The sequence below is a fragment of the Lepisosteus platostomus genome, chromosome 3 (assembly GCF_059453375.1).
Source record: "Lepisosteus platostomus isolate fLepPlt1 chromosome 3, fLepPlt1.hap1, whole genome shotgun sequence".
In the NCBI taxonomy this organism is placed as follows: domain Eukaryota; kingdom Metazoa; phylum Chordata; class Actinopteri; order Semionotiformes; family Lepisosteidae; genus Lepisosteus; species Lepisosteus platostomus.
The window spans coordinates 21717136-21731134 of NC_142613.1; the positions used below are offsets into that span (position 1 = coordinate 21717136).

General features: G+C 35.8%; 1 protein-coding gene across 1 annotated transcript in view; it reads right to left on the bottom strand.

Annotated features, from left to right (window-relative positions):
* LOC148674632 (exostosin-1-like) overlaps positions 1 to 13999 on the bottom strand; it is a 416854-nt gene that overhangs the window by 61508 nt on the left and 341347 nt on the right. The window contains exon 6 of the mRNA XM_088624945.1: positions 10693 to 10825. Within this exon, the coding sequence (XP_088481071.1) occupies positions 10693 to 10825 (133 nt within the window). The remainder of the gene's footprint in view (positions 1 to 10692; positions 10826 to 13999) is intronic.

A 13999-nucleotide genomic window follows, 5' to 3' on the forward strand; every position in this document is an offset into this window, starting at 1 on the left:
TTTCAATGTATTAAATCACTTCATCATAGTGCCCAAATTAATGCTCTCACTAACGTAATGACTTACAGTAGTGCTTATGCAACAGTGACACAGATACAGTATACCAGTGTACAGTAGTCACCTCAATCTACAAGACACTCTAGCTTTGTAGCTGACGTAACCACATACTGTAGCAATTTTAAGAGTGATTGAACTGTTTCCTCTTGCATCACATTTTTTATACCTCCCAGAACTACCCATGCACCCACAGACCAGACAAAGCAGTAATCCTACATTACTGCCCTTTTTTATTTTCTAGCACTTACAACATTCACCACTGTCTGCCTGACACTCACAACACATGACACAAAACATAAGGACACGTGCACAAAACAATGTCCCAAAGGAGCAGTCCAGCATTGCCATTCTCCAAAAAAATAGCTCCGGTCTGTGACCTGGCATCTTCCACAGTGAAGAAAGAGAAGAAACTCTGTCTAGTTCTTTGATTATCGTAGACATCCTCTACATTTCCAGACGTCTCACACAATGTGGTCCCTTACGCTCCCCCTGAGCATTCCCAAACTGCTCCCTACTTCCTGAGAAAGTCACTGTCTTTCTCAATTCTGCTGTCAGCTCTCCTGATTTATTAAGTTCCTTCCTGGACAGGGCTCAGGGGTTGTTATGAATGGTGGATGTGAGAATTGTCCTTGTGATGTCTTGGGTGTAGGCAGAGCTAATGGCTCTAGGATAATTACTAAACTGACTCTATGCAGATCTCCTCTGCCTCAGGTCTGATCTACACTGGCTCAGTACCACCACACATCTCAACATGACATCTTTTACTGTATAGTAATTGACTTGCATCTGAGTAAACAGTGCATCTATAATGTTTAATGAATTGAAATAATTGCAAAAACATTTAACTGATTTACGATTTTTAATTAAAATATATTTTTTCTAAAAATTACACAATACATGCTTAAAAGGAGTGATCAGTTTCTTTTGATTGTCAGAATAAATAAAACTTAAAAAAAGGTTAATTGGTACAGTACTGTAGGTGCAGCAATTTTATACATTATGCAACATTTCCAGTCAGTCTGGTACTCTGGATCAATTGCTATGCATGAAAACTTTAGACATTAGGTTAAAGTATAATCCACAGATCTATCCTGTCTTAGCAAAATGCTAAGATGTCTTGAAAAGCATTGATATTTATTGATTGAAAACCTCTAAACCTGGCCAGCAAGGTTAATACTCCCCAGAGGGAGAGCACTGTCAAAAAGGTCGGACAAGCAAGCAAATCATTTGAGAGTTCACACAGAGAAGACTTCATTAAAATTGACAAGACAGAGACAATTTACTTTTCTGAAAACCTTTAAAATACAACTCTCAATATGAGAGGCATTTTGAAGGATTCCAGAAGCTGCAACTGCAACCATGGCAATCCAGCAGGATGTTGTCAGACACAAATGTCATAATTATCACCATGTTACTGAAAAATAGTTCAGTACAACTGTAATTTACAAGCCCATATATCCTCTTGTGTTCTGAGATGACAGTTTTACTTCAGTAGCTACTTTGAAACGCTTTTAAACAAATAAGATCTGAAGTCTTTCATTGATAGAGTGGCATGGAAGATATAGTGTTTACATGATCAAAAACAGGAGACTTAAACTGAAAATACTTGTTTCAACAAAATATTTATACTAGCCATGACAGAGCCCCCGGAATGAAAAAGCAAATATCTTTCATGGTTTCCATAAAATGCCTTTAATATGCAAATGTGCAGCAATAATGTCATGATGGTCAATGTAGCATCCAAATCATATCCTCAGTTATGCTCACTCTACTCAATATCCTTCATCTGATCACATTTATGCAAAAAATAGACTGTTCCATATAAACAAGTAAAAATAAACAAGTCTTTAAGCTATTATAGGATGGGAATTCTTTGTATGAATCCCCAATCTGTCACATAATTCCTAAAATCTCTAGATTGGACTAAACGTGTGTGCAATCAATGGTCTTAAAATCATTTAAAAATTGTAAATGAAGTCCAGGTGTTTTATGTTAATGTTGTTTCCTTTTGTTTTCAGAAAAGTCTGCAAAATAAAATTGCAACCTAAAATTGTATTGATTCTTTTATGTAAGGAAAGGAGTAAACTTACTCAGTGCTCTACCATACTAAAGCAAGATAGTATAAAAATAGATACTATATGTATTCTATATAAGTCATTTATCACAAAGACCACTGGCCACAAGGATCACTGTTTGAGGGGCATTGTGGAGACTAAGAAATTGACCAAATAATTCCAATACAGAGGAGAGAAACAAATACAATGGAATGTATTCACTTTCATACCTTCTGCACCAATGCTTTTTATGAGATCCAATAGATTAGATGTGCCATTTTGTTTTTTTTTATGAACATAGAACATGATTCAAATGTATGAACTGACAATTAGTTTAATTATGATTAAGAATGCAATTTTGTCAAACACCGGAAACCAAGACTACCCCAAAGTTTCCAATCTGAAAAGGCTAAGACCTAGAGAAGACTTTGACCACATTTTACTGGCAGACTTTGAGTCTTTGAGTCTGTTCATTAGCTGAATGTAACTCAGGATCTGAGTTTAATGAGCTAAATATATCGGTTCTTCTATTCCTTTAGAACAATCACAATATGCACATAGAGGAGAAAGAAAAACGTAATTGGTGTTTTCATATTCTTAAAATATAAAAAGATAAATAAATGTAAGATAAGCAAAAACTGTGCTTCTTCAGCTACAAATAATTGGGATGCTATAAGGTGTCATAATGTCAATTGACTTCTGTAAAATTGGTCCTGCTGTGAGGTGTATGCCCTGGAATGGACTGGCTCTGGACTCTGGCTCTGGCTCTGGACCACTGTGACCCAAAATTGGATGATGATGATGACAATAATAATAATAATAATAATAATAATAATAATAATAATTATTATTATTATTATTATTATTATTATTATTATTATTATTATTGTTATTGTTATTATTATTAATTTAATACATGGATTAAGTACACTTCTTCTTTTAATTAAAACTTTTAAGCTTTATTAAAGTTTGGCATGATGTTGCACGTTTTAACTTTCATGCATTTCATGCAAATTCAAATTTGGATTTAAAGATGCAGACTAAATAACCTTGACACAGGCACTTGATAATTAAAATGATGCAGCTCTACAAAATTATGTCTGATCATATTAACATTAATTACACACTCATTTTAACACATTTTCACAGTCTGTAGTGCATCTTTTGTTCTCCTGTACTGTCTTGGCCATCATTCACAAAATAGACAAGAATCTACAAGGCTGCAAACATATTGAAAACAATAAGTTATTTTTGTAATGAATGTGATAGGTGGAGCTAAAAAGCTCTAATCACAAAGACAAATGAAGTGAATGATTGCTGTACATTTGTGTAGGACTATCACTGGTAAACGTAATCTGAAAACACATTACCACAGGCCATTTCACTCCCTGAGCATCACACAGAGAAATTATTCTTTGACAAATTCCCCATTCTAAACTGAGGCTGAATACAGAACATTGAAACCAATGAATTAAGAATGAACACTTAATCTGTAATATGACTTTCAATATGGAAATACATTTTACAGATGAAGAGTTCCCTAGAGATCATTTTACAAGCTCCTAAGGTCACTCGTTTTTTTTTTTGCTAGCTGATTCTGAGAGGTTGAAATTAAGCTTGGTTCAAAACTTTACTCATCTCAATCAGTAGCTCCAGAAATGTATTGGTTTCTAAGATAAAGACTAACTTTTACATTACATTACAACAGTTACTGTACATTATCAATGGGATGAGCTCTACAGAAAATTGAATTGTTGTATTCAATGCATATTTTGCATGATTTCAGAATAAGAACATAACTGGCTGTAATAAAGCATTTCTATTTACTTCTTTAAGCTTAACTCAAAAATTAAATAAAAACAAGTAATAACAACAATTGACTAAGTATCGTGATTGGGCAGTAGCAGAGTTCCACGTCCGTCATAGACTTTTGTTGTGAAAGCTATAGTAGTCTGAAGATTAATATTTTTACTTAACTGAGATCCAAATTTGTTTAACTGAGCTTCAGAGTGTTAATAAGTTAACAGGAATATTGAATATTATCAGGCCCCAAGCAGCTGACCAGTAAAGTTACCCCTTCTGTGTGCAGGTTGGATTACATAGCCCAAATGTTTCCAGTTTAAGTGTGGGTTATGTCATTAACACATTTCCCAAGTGGTAGCATACAATTGGTTGAGTCTCCCTGGAAATGGGCAGGCTCAGTCACTCACACTTGTCTGGCTTTTTGCAGAACAATGGTTACTAACCCCATTGGGGTGACTGAGACATCAGTGTGAGATGGGCCACTCTTTCATCTTATGCTTAATCTCCTCTAATGTCTGCCTGACACCATCTTCATTTTCTGTATACCTGACGTTTGTCAGCAGCTCCCCTTATGTGTCCTTTGTAGTCAGTGGTGCATTCTGCACTGGCCGCATTCACAATGTGTCAGCAGCAATATAGAACATGAGACTCTGCATTCTGCTCTGATTTTTATGTTTCAAGTTTATTTCTGGCAGTTCCACGTACCACTAGTTTCCTTGCACTGTCATTCAAAAGAAGTGCATGACCAGAGGTCATGGGCCAAGTAAACAGTGAGGTGTCATACCATGTCTCAGATCCTGAATGCTTATTTCAAGAAGAGATTTCAAAGGTGGGTGGTCCAGTGGTGCAGTGGTTAGCATTGCTGCCTGGCAGCACTGGGGTCATGGTTACAATTCATGGGGTGCTATATGCATGGAGTTTGTATGTTCTCTCCATGTTCATGTGGATTTTGTATTTTTTTCCCCCACATTCCAAAGACTTGATGGTAGATTAACTGGCTTTTGAGAAAACCGACCATGGTGTGAACGTGTGCGTGTCAGCAGCCATATCACCCTGCAACTCACAACTGGCAACCCACTGAAGCTAAGCAGGTGTGAGCCTGGTCAGTACCTGGATGGGAGACCTCCTGGGAAAAACTTAGGTTGCTGCTGGAAGAGGTATTAGACCCTGTGGTCCACGTGGGTCCTAATGCCCCAGTATAGTGATGGGGACACTATACTGTAAACAGGTGCTGTCCTTCGAATGAGACGTAAAACCGAGGTCCTGACTCTCTGTGGTCATTAAAAATCCCAGGGCGTTTCTCGAAAAGAGTAGGGGTGTAACCCCGGCATCCTGGCCAAATTTCCCATTGGCCCTTACCAATCATGGCCTCCTAATAATCCCCATCTATGAATTGGCTTCATTACTTTCTGCTCTCCTCCCCACTAATAGCTGATGTGTGGTGAGCGTTCTGGCGCACTATGGCTGCCGTCGCATCATCCAGGTGGATGCTGCACATTGGTGGTGGTGGAGGGGAGACCCCATTACCTGTAAAGCGCTTTGAGTGGAGTGTCCAGAAAAGCGCTATATAAGTGTAAGCAATTATTATTAATGCTGGGATCTTTGTGATCCCAGCACTGGACTGGTTGCTTGTCAGGATAGGTTTTGGCTATCAGTGCTTGTCAGTTATGGTTAAAATGGTTAGAAAATGGATGGATGGATTTCAAAGATAAATGACTTAAATGTTACTGTCGAAGTGGAGAAGTACAAAACGAACTCTATAACCTCAGGAACCCTTCATATACAGTAATATAACAAAAATATGTTGTGTGAATCCACTGCCAGCACACAGCGCAAGTGCTGTATTTCATAAACTACTGTATGTGATAGTAATACAGAGACATTCACATATAATTTAGTTAATGACAGACTAATAATATTGTATATTGTACAGTTATTGAATGTGCATGGTTATGCAGCTTCATTAGCATCAGTGCTATATTTTGGATGACAAAAATGGCAAAGAAGTTGAGGTATCCATGTTATTGTGCCATAGGCAGCAGAACAGGATACTTCAGAGATGCAAAAAAGAGCACAAAAGAGTAAAATAACTGTCGACCCCAAGAGTTTACAGAAAAACAGACAAGATTGTTAATTGATTCAAATTAGACAACCCATACTTTATTAATGGTATATTATAGTTGCACATAATTAAGATACGGTATAAGCAAATCTTTAAAACAGCAACAAAAACATTTAGGAGGGAAAATTAATAAAACCTGTGATTGACAGAAAGCTCAAGTAAAGAATTCACATAGAATAAACTTTCAGATATATAATTTTTTTTACAAATTTTAAATGTAAAATATAACTAAAATTGAGTGTAGAATGCAATTGCCTTTTTGGGAAAGTAACCTAAATCCTTAAGTAGTAGTGCTCTTTATACACTGATACACAGCAGGGGAAAATACAGATTCATACATTTATTGGCTGCTGGTAAAGAACTGCTACTAGGAAGCTTGTGCTTAATAACATGCTTTGTTCTCACTGTTTGCCAGGAAGATAAAAAAATATACATTAGTCACCATTGATGTTTTGTTCAAATGGTGTAAGAGGGCCTGTGTCATAACAAGAAGGCACTAACAGCATCATAATACATCAATATCAATTCCTGTCAGGAAAGACAAGGTGGAATTGGTTTTTCACTCAATAGCTGACAATCACAATTAGGTTTTTCTCAGCACAGGCTTTTGAACAAATTTAATCGTCTGCTACGATGCTAGAATATATAAGACTCTCCCTTTGTTGGTTTTTTGGTTCGAGAACTAACACAGTCTTCAAACCGTATCCAATTCCTGCTTTGTGTTGGTGAAATGTTCTATGCACATCCCATGAATTATAAAATAAATTCCAAATAAATAGTGAATGATTATACCCATCAGAGAGCTGCATATCAATAGTGAACCACTGACGTTCTCCATAGAATGTAAGCAGTCACATCCAGGTTCATAATTCACATGAACTTTTACCAACATTGTTATGCTTAATGATCTCCTTCATTGTCTCTTACAGAAAAGAATACAACAAACACAAGTATCTCTTTGTGGTTTCACAAAAATGTTGAAATGCTGTAAATTTGAACCAAGGAAGGTAAGTACAGCAGAGACACAAATGAAAGAAATTGTTTCCCTTTTTAACTTACTGGTATTACTGAAGACGTCTACTATTTCTAAGCAACAGCAAACAAGGAATAAACAAAAGACAATTACAAATAATCTACATAAGCATATCTAATTAATTTACATTTTTAGATCAAAATAATGGAAAAATACAGTACATCATCTAAAATGTATATGTTAGAATGTGGTTTTGAAGCATCAAAAATGAAGCAGAAGAATAAAATTGGAAACTGTAATATGATTTACTGTATTTATGTAAACAGATAAACAATGTTCAGAGTATGATATAAAGAATAGAAATAGAAACTATCAAAAGAATTATCCATTTTCATTCCTCCATCAATTTATCCAATACAGCATTGAGGGGGAAACAGAGCCTATCCCAGCAAGCAATGCATGGATAGATGGGATGCCAGTCAATCACAGAAATAGTTTGTGTGCACCTATGTCTGTATGTGCCCTGTGATGGACTGGTGTCCCATCCAGGATGTATCCTGCCTTGTGCCCTTTGCTTGTCAGGATGGGATCCAGTTTCCCTGCAATCCTGGTTCACAGGGCACAGACAGACACAATCATGCTCACACTCAAACCACTGCCAATTTACAATATGAGGAGAAAGTTCAAACCCTACACAGTACTGTAGCACCCCAGGAATAAAACCCAGGGCTGCAGTGCTGTGAACCAGCAATGCTAACCACTGTGCTACTGTGCCACCTATCCATTTTCATCACCCACTGAATTATCCTCTGCATAATGCTGTGGGGGCTCAGAATGTTCCAATATCAGATGGGACTGTGCAGTATATGATCTTACAGCCTTCTGATTACAAGAGCAGATGGGTTAGAAGAAGCTTCTAGGCTAGGCACATATACAGTATAGTACCATATTATACAATATCCATTACATTACAGCAAAGCCAAGTAACCTGATGTAGATGCCCAAGCATGCATTTTTCCCTCCATTTTGTAATCAAGTGTTCTGTTCTAGGTGCATTATCTCTGTTAAAGGTGCTCGTTTTAATATAGCTGGGGATTGCCCTTCCATACAGTTTATCCATAAAAAAGCTGCTTTTCCCTGGAAAGGGGCAAACCAACCCAGAGGCTATCCTGGAAGTGCAGGGCCCAAGGAGCAACCACACCCTGGATGTGTCACCACGGCAGAAATGAAGGATACATGGTCACCTTATATACCCTGAGGAGAGGGGACTGAGGGAGAGCATCACATTCTTATGATATAGAGGCTGCTGCCTTTACCCTGGTGCTAGTGATATCCCATTCTGTTATGACTGCTCTTCGAAGTGAAAGGGAAGTGTCTTATATAAACATTTATTACTTTAACTTCAATAAATATCTCTAAGGTTTAAAATTTAGATTGTATCAGCTATCATTCCTTTCAAGGTTTTTTGTAGGAGGGAAATGTAGATGCCTGAACATATTTCTTGGAATTCTTCATATTTAAAAGAAATGTAAAGCAGCTTTTCTGTAACAATAATCACTTAGATGAAATGGTACTTTGTTACAATACTAATATACTGTACAGTGATGGATCTCCTCTTCTGTCTTGGATGAGCTGTCAGCACTCTGAATAGATCTGGAGTCAGCTCAGTTTTATTAAATGCTTTGATAAAATTGTATTATTATTATTGTAATGCGAGTGGGCTAAGTATTTCTATTTAAGAGCATTAAATAATGTAATGTTGCAAACCATTCCTGTTATGATCATGTGACTTTGAGTTACTTTAGGTTTAACTTTAGGATTAATGAAGCAATGGTTCACGGTTCTGAAAACAATGTACTGTAGCATTTTAAATTTTCATGCTGCTGAACCTATTTAAGTAAACTATTCTTTTTTTATTTTAGCTAGTTTTAAAGTGACACCTACACAAATTACAGGATCAGTGGAATCACTTGCAAGATGTCAGCTTCCATTCACTGCAGCAGAGATGTGCTGTGAAAGGCTGCCTCATGTAACTTGCAACTTTTAGATGAACTCCTGTAGGGACATCAGTATGAACAGAAGAAACTTATATAAAATTGAGTTATCTTAAGGTTCAAATGGAGGTCAATCTCCCTAATTCTCTCTCCAACTACTGTTTGGTTGGCGCTACATTGTGCATGGTACAACAGAAATAAATATGCCTGTACTTAGTCAGTGAAGGGCTTAGAATTGATCTTGGGAATGTCAAATAACTAGAGGGAAACAGACTAAATATTGTTTTTTATCTCTACATATTATCTTCATAAGTTATTCAGATACTGAGTTTGTATTGTATTGTTTGTATTATTTTAATTCAAAAATGAAAAATATCTAGGTCATTTTACTGTACAAAATACCCTTTTTTTTTTGCTTGTGTTCATTGCAGCATTATGTGGACATACAGTATGTTGTCATCTGGGAATTGCAGTGTGCTGAAGAGAGCCAGTTGATCAAACATGATTAAGATGCCTAGTGTACATTATTATCAGAGGTGTTTTGAATCTAATATGATTAAAACTATAAATGGCAGAGTTAACAGGAAATGTATGTCTGTGAACTATTAAAACTTGGACTCAACAAGAAGTACTAGTATGCAAAATGTCAGAAGTCATTTGAGTACCGAATGAGATTAATTTAAAAATTCCAAAGTGAGCAAGCCCTTTTATGTAAAATAAGAATTCCTAATTTGTAACTGTTTTATTTTGTCTATTAAAAGCTGATTATTTGAGAACCTTATCTGAACAGAATCTGGTCTTTCTTTTTGTTTTGAAGCCAAAGGTAAATTCATTGGATGTTTAATTAAAGCTTTCTATTTCTGTTTTCATTTCATTTGTGTTCGTACACTTTGCTCTTATGCAGACCATGATGAAGTGAAAAAATGTTTTTGGTGTTTCTTATACTGTTATGTGTGACATCAAATAGGGAAGGGTCTTCAAGAACATTTTCCCTGTTCACTTCATGTTATTTGTATGGGTTTAGCTATTTTTTTTAATTAAGACACTACCATACAGGTAGTGACAACAACACAACACAGGAGCTTATTCAGAATATAAGCACTATGTACTATATATTCAATTAGCCAAATTACACTGCAACCTCAGTTACATTTTTTTAGTTTATCATTTTGGTTGATCTTACCTGCCCTCCTTGTTCCCAGGATTACAAGTAGGTGGGACACTACAACACTTTTTTAATAAGCAGAATTATATTTGGATCTCGTAGACCCTCTTTATTAGATTGCTGTAACCTGACTGATAGATCTTTTGGTCATTCTATATACAATAGTACTTAAGACTTAACAGTATAACATGGGTGCAAGTATTATTCTAAACTGAGGAAATTACATTTGTAAAGCTTTTTATTCAAGCAGAAAAAGTCTGACTAGTGTCAGGGAAAGATGGGAAATTACAAGTAAAGAGCAGATCCATGGGGTATCTCAGAAATCTAATGATCATTTAATAATAAATGAGAAGCAAAGTTTTTGGATCTTTCAAAGAACATTTTTTCTATACTCAAATAAGAGTAAAACCTCATGCCTTAGTCATTCATGTCCTGTGGCTGTTCATGTTCAACCCAATTACATTCAACATGCAGGATTTGTAATGTAAAGCTGTATCACAAAGAATAAACATTTTGCTACTTACCCAGCACTGAATAATAAAATGGAAACTCTGCTGAACTTGTAGAAAACTGTGGTAAAATGTACAGGCCACCAGGCAGGGAATTCCACATCAATTTATTTCTTGATATGTGAGAAGAGATTCGATCTTGGATTATCTGACAAAAGAACAAGGGAAGAAAAGAGGAATGGGGTGAATAAAGTGTCCATCCTCGCAATGGTGAATATTACCAACATAGACGGAAGTCGTGCTCAGTTGCGTCTTGTAGACAGCGATAACGGAATTGCTTTCCATTCCCTGAGAATCTCAGAGGTGTGAATGAGCTCTATTAACCACGCTCTCAATGGATTTAACAGGTCTGTAGATAAGAATATTGTGCCATGAATAGCTTCAAAGGCACTTTCTAAATGTAAACATAAATAACCAATAACATATTACTAACATTGCCAGCAGCAAGCTAAACATATCCTTTTATGGTAGCAAGTAGCAAGGAGCTCCACAAATTCATCTGCCATACATTTGACAAAACTTTCAATTTTATGTTGCCTGATGGTTTATTATACTGTGTTTTTAAATATTATTATAATGATAAGATGAGGGAATGAAGTTAAATTAAGGAGAACATATAAAGCATTTATATATGACAACACACACAGAGAGTATTGAGCATTAGACAGGACGGTCATCCAGTGAAGGGCCACAGAGTATGGGTCACTTTAGAAAAGCCAATCAAACCAAGCAAGCACTTTAATAATGTTAAGATGTTCTTTTTAAGACACAGATATACTGTATGTCCACTTCCATGGGCAAAGAAATTAACAATCTATGGGAAAAACAGCTGTCTGGGGCTGCTGATTGTATCTGCATATTTACATTTAGAATCTTGTTTTTTCTCTGCTGCCTGAGAGAGCTAATTAATGTTCATTTCAATAATATACTGTATGTAACATAACTACTGTGTACACAAAACAAAATAATTAAAATGTTAGGATCATTGAATCTTTTGTTTAAAAAACAAAATTCAGTTTCTGTTTTAAAAAGGGAGGGGTGTGAGTTAAAATTGCAAATTTGTCAGACACTCCATTTGTAGATAATTATTCATATGAATAGAGAACATAAATTTGTAATGGCTCTTACTTATGTTAATTGTTTGTGTAATAGGGAGATATCAAAACATTTTGAGCCATAAAGATTTTTGGCTTTTCAGCAACTGGTAAAACATTGCTTCAGAATTACGTGTCAATTTACACAATAAATAATTTTATGACTAAATTCCACAAAAATATTGCACTTAGAAAATACAGGCACAATCAGGGAACTTGCACTTAGAGAAATCCTTTATTTTGAGAGATGTTTACATAATTTCTAAGTGTGTAAAGCAATAGGTTTTATGTATTAGATGTTGTTGCACCAGATTACTATATTTGCAATTGTATATATTTAAAATGTTATACTGATCTGCTGTAAATAATTTGAAGAATACTGTAAGTATAAAATTGTATACTGTCCATGACAGTATCTACAAAACAGTACTAATGCCACCCCTGGCTTGCAACCTGCAGTAGCAGTAAGGTTATGGCCAAGTGGAGAATTTATTGCTTAAGGAAGATTATTTTAATTTTTTTCTTCCTGGGAATAAACCCAGGAACTGGTTAACTCTTCTCCTTAGGCTTCTCAGCCTGCTCCTTAGGAATGATTCAGTGATAGGGCCCTAACAATCTAATAACTGGTATGACCTTGGCATTCCAATGCCCAAACTAGGCTAAAGTACCTGTACCTTTTTATATTTTATATAAAAATCAAATGGACTCTGTTCAGTCTGCAGTTCTAAGAGGAATGCACATGTGAATGTTACCCATCATAAATCCATAGATGGGGAATAACGTATCCATAAACCACATAACTGGTCCAGTTCCGTGTCCTCATGTACTGTATTAAAAGAGTCAGCTGTGTCTTTGCTGTTGCTGTGCTTCAAAGCTGCAGGTTCTGATTAGACTTATGGGGCAGAGTTAATTACAATATCTTCTGGTGCTCAATGTCAGATTCAGTTATTTTCCAGATTCCAGTTTGTACTACTGTATATTGGTCTAATGTGTACCTACGTACTTGTTGAAGCTACAGTATGCCTGTATTCCAAACAGAATTTTAATTGCAAAGGAGCCAACTTTTGAGCATCTTAATAGAAACAAATCTAAAACTATATATTCAGAGCAAATGGTCAATTTAGGAAGAAAAAATAAGAGTTTTTCAGTCGTCAGCTCATTATATGCAACAGGATCTTGTGCTTTAAGCTGTTTTCAAGGGGAAAACTAAATCCACTCAAAGATCTAAATCCAATGAAACTGGCATTAGTGCCCAAGTGCCTTTTGATCTATTCAGAGAATTATGCCATATTTATAGCTTGCCTGAAAAGCTGCTTCCCAGGGGAGCAATTAGAGTGCTTCGTTTTGCCCCCTTTTTCTCATTCTGCAGGTAAAATTATGTGTTTAGTGCATCTGCACAATGATCATTTTCCATCGAAATAAACCTAATTTACTCCCTGAAGAATTTTTATATGCACCTGATGATGTCCACATTGCTCCATTTGAAGCCCAAGCTTTGCTCTAATCCCAAACCTAATTCATCAAGATGCTCATTTTGAAACACCACAATAACATGGTTCTTTTTCTGTGCCTTTGACATGACGTACTGAATTGCTGGATGGAAAGGGACGCTTGCTGAAAGTGGTAATAATCACTTGGACACATGCTTGCTTAAAATACAAGTCTTATTAAAAAGAAGAAACTAAAAAAAAATGTATATTGTATGCTATCCCTTTGCATGAACTTTGAGGAAATGTGTAATGTATATTATTTAAAATAAACATTTTTTTTGTAAATGCTGTACTCATGAGTTTATGCAGAAACTGTCAATTCAAGGTGCAGTGAGTCTCTGTGGATGAGCAGGTGAGGTGTTAAGAGATTTATAAAAAGGTAAAACCTCATATAAAATGTAATGGAAGAGACCTAGGTCCACTTCCATTTTTTAACTGTCTATTGCATATTTATGCCCTTGCTTTACTCTTCAAGCATGTAGCTGTTACCTGTAAACACTTTAACTTGAATTCTTTTTACAAAAAAGCCTATTAAAATAGCACTTTTTGAAATATTGTGCAGTAATTAAACATTTTCTGAAGACATCCTGAGTGTAAGGCAGATGTGACCCATAAATAAAGTTAATTTAAACACACAAAGACAGGCAGGGGACAATAATCACAGCATCATGTTTGCATATTTCAACGTCTTCATGGTAAAAGGCAAATGAACACAGACAAGGGAATGAATCAGTTGTA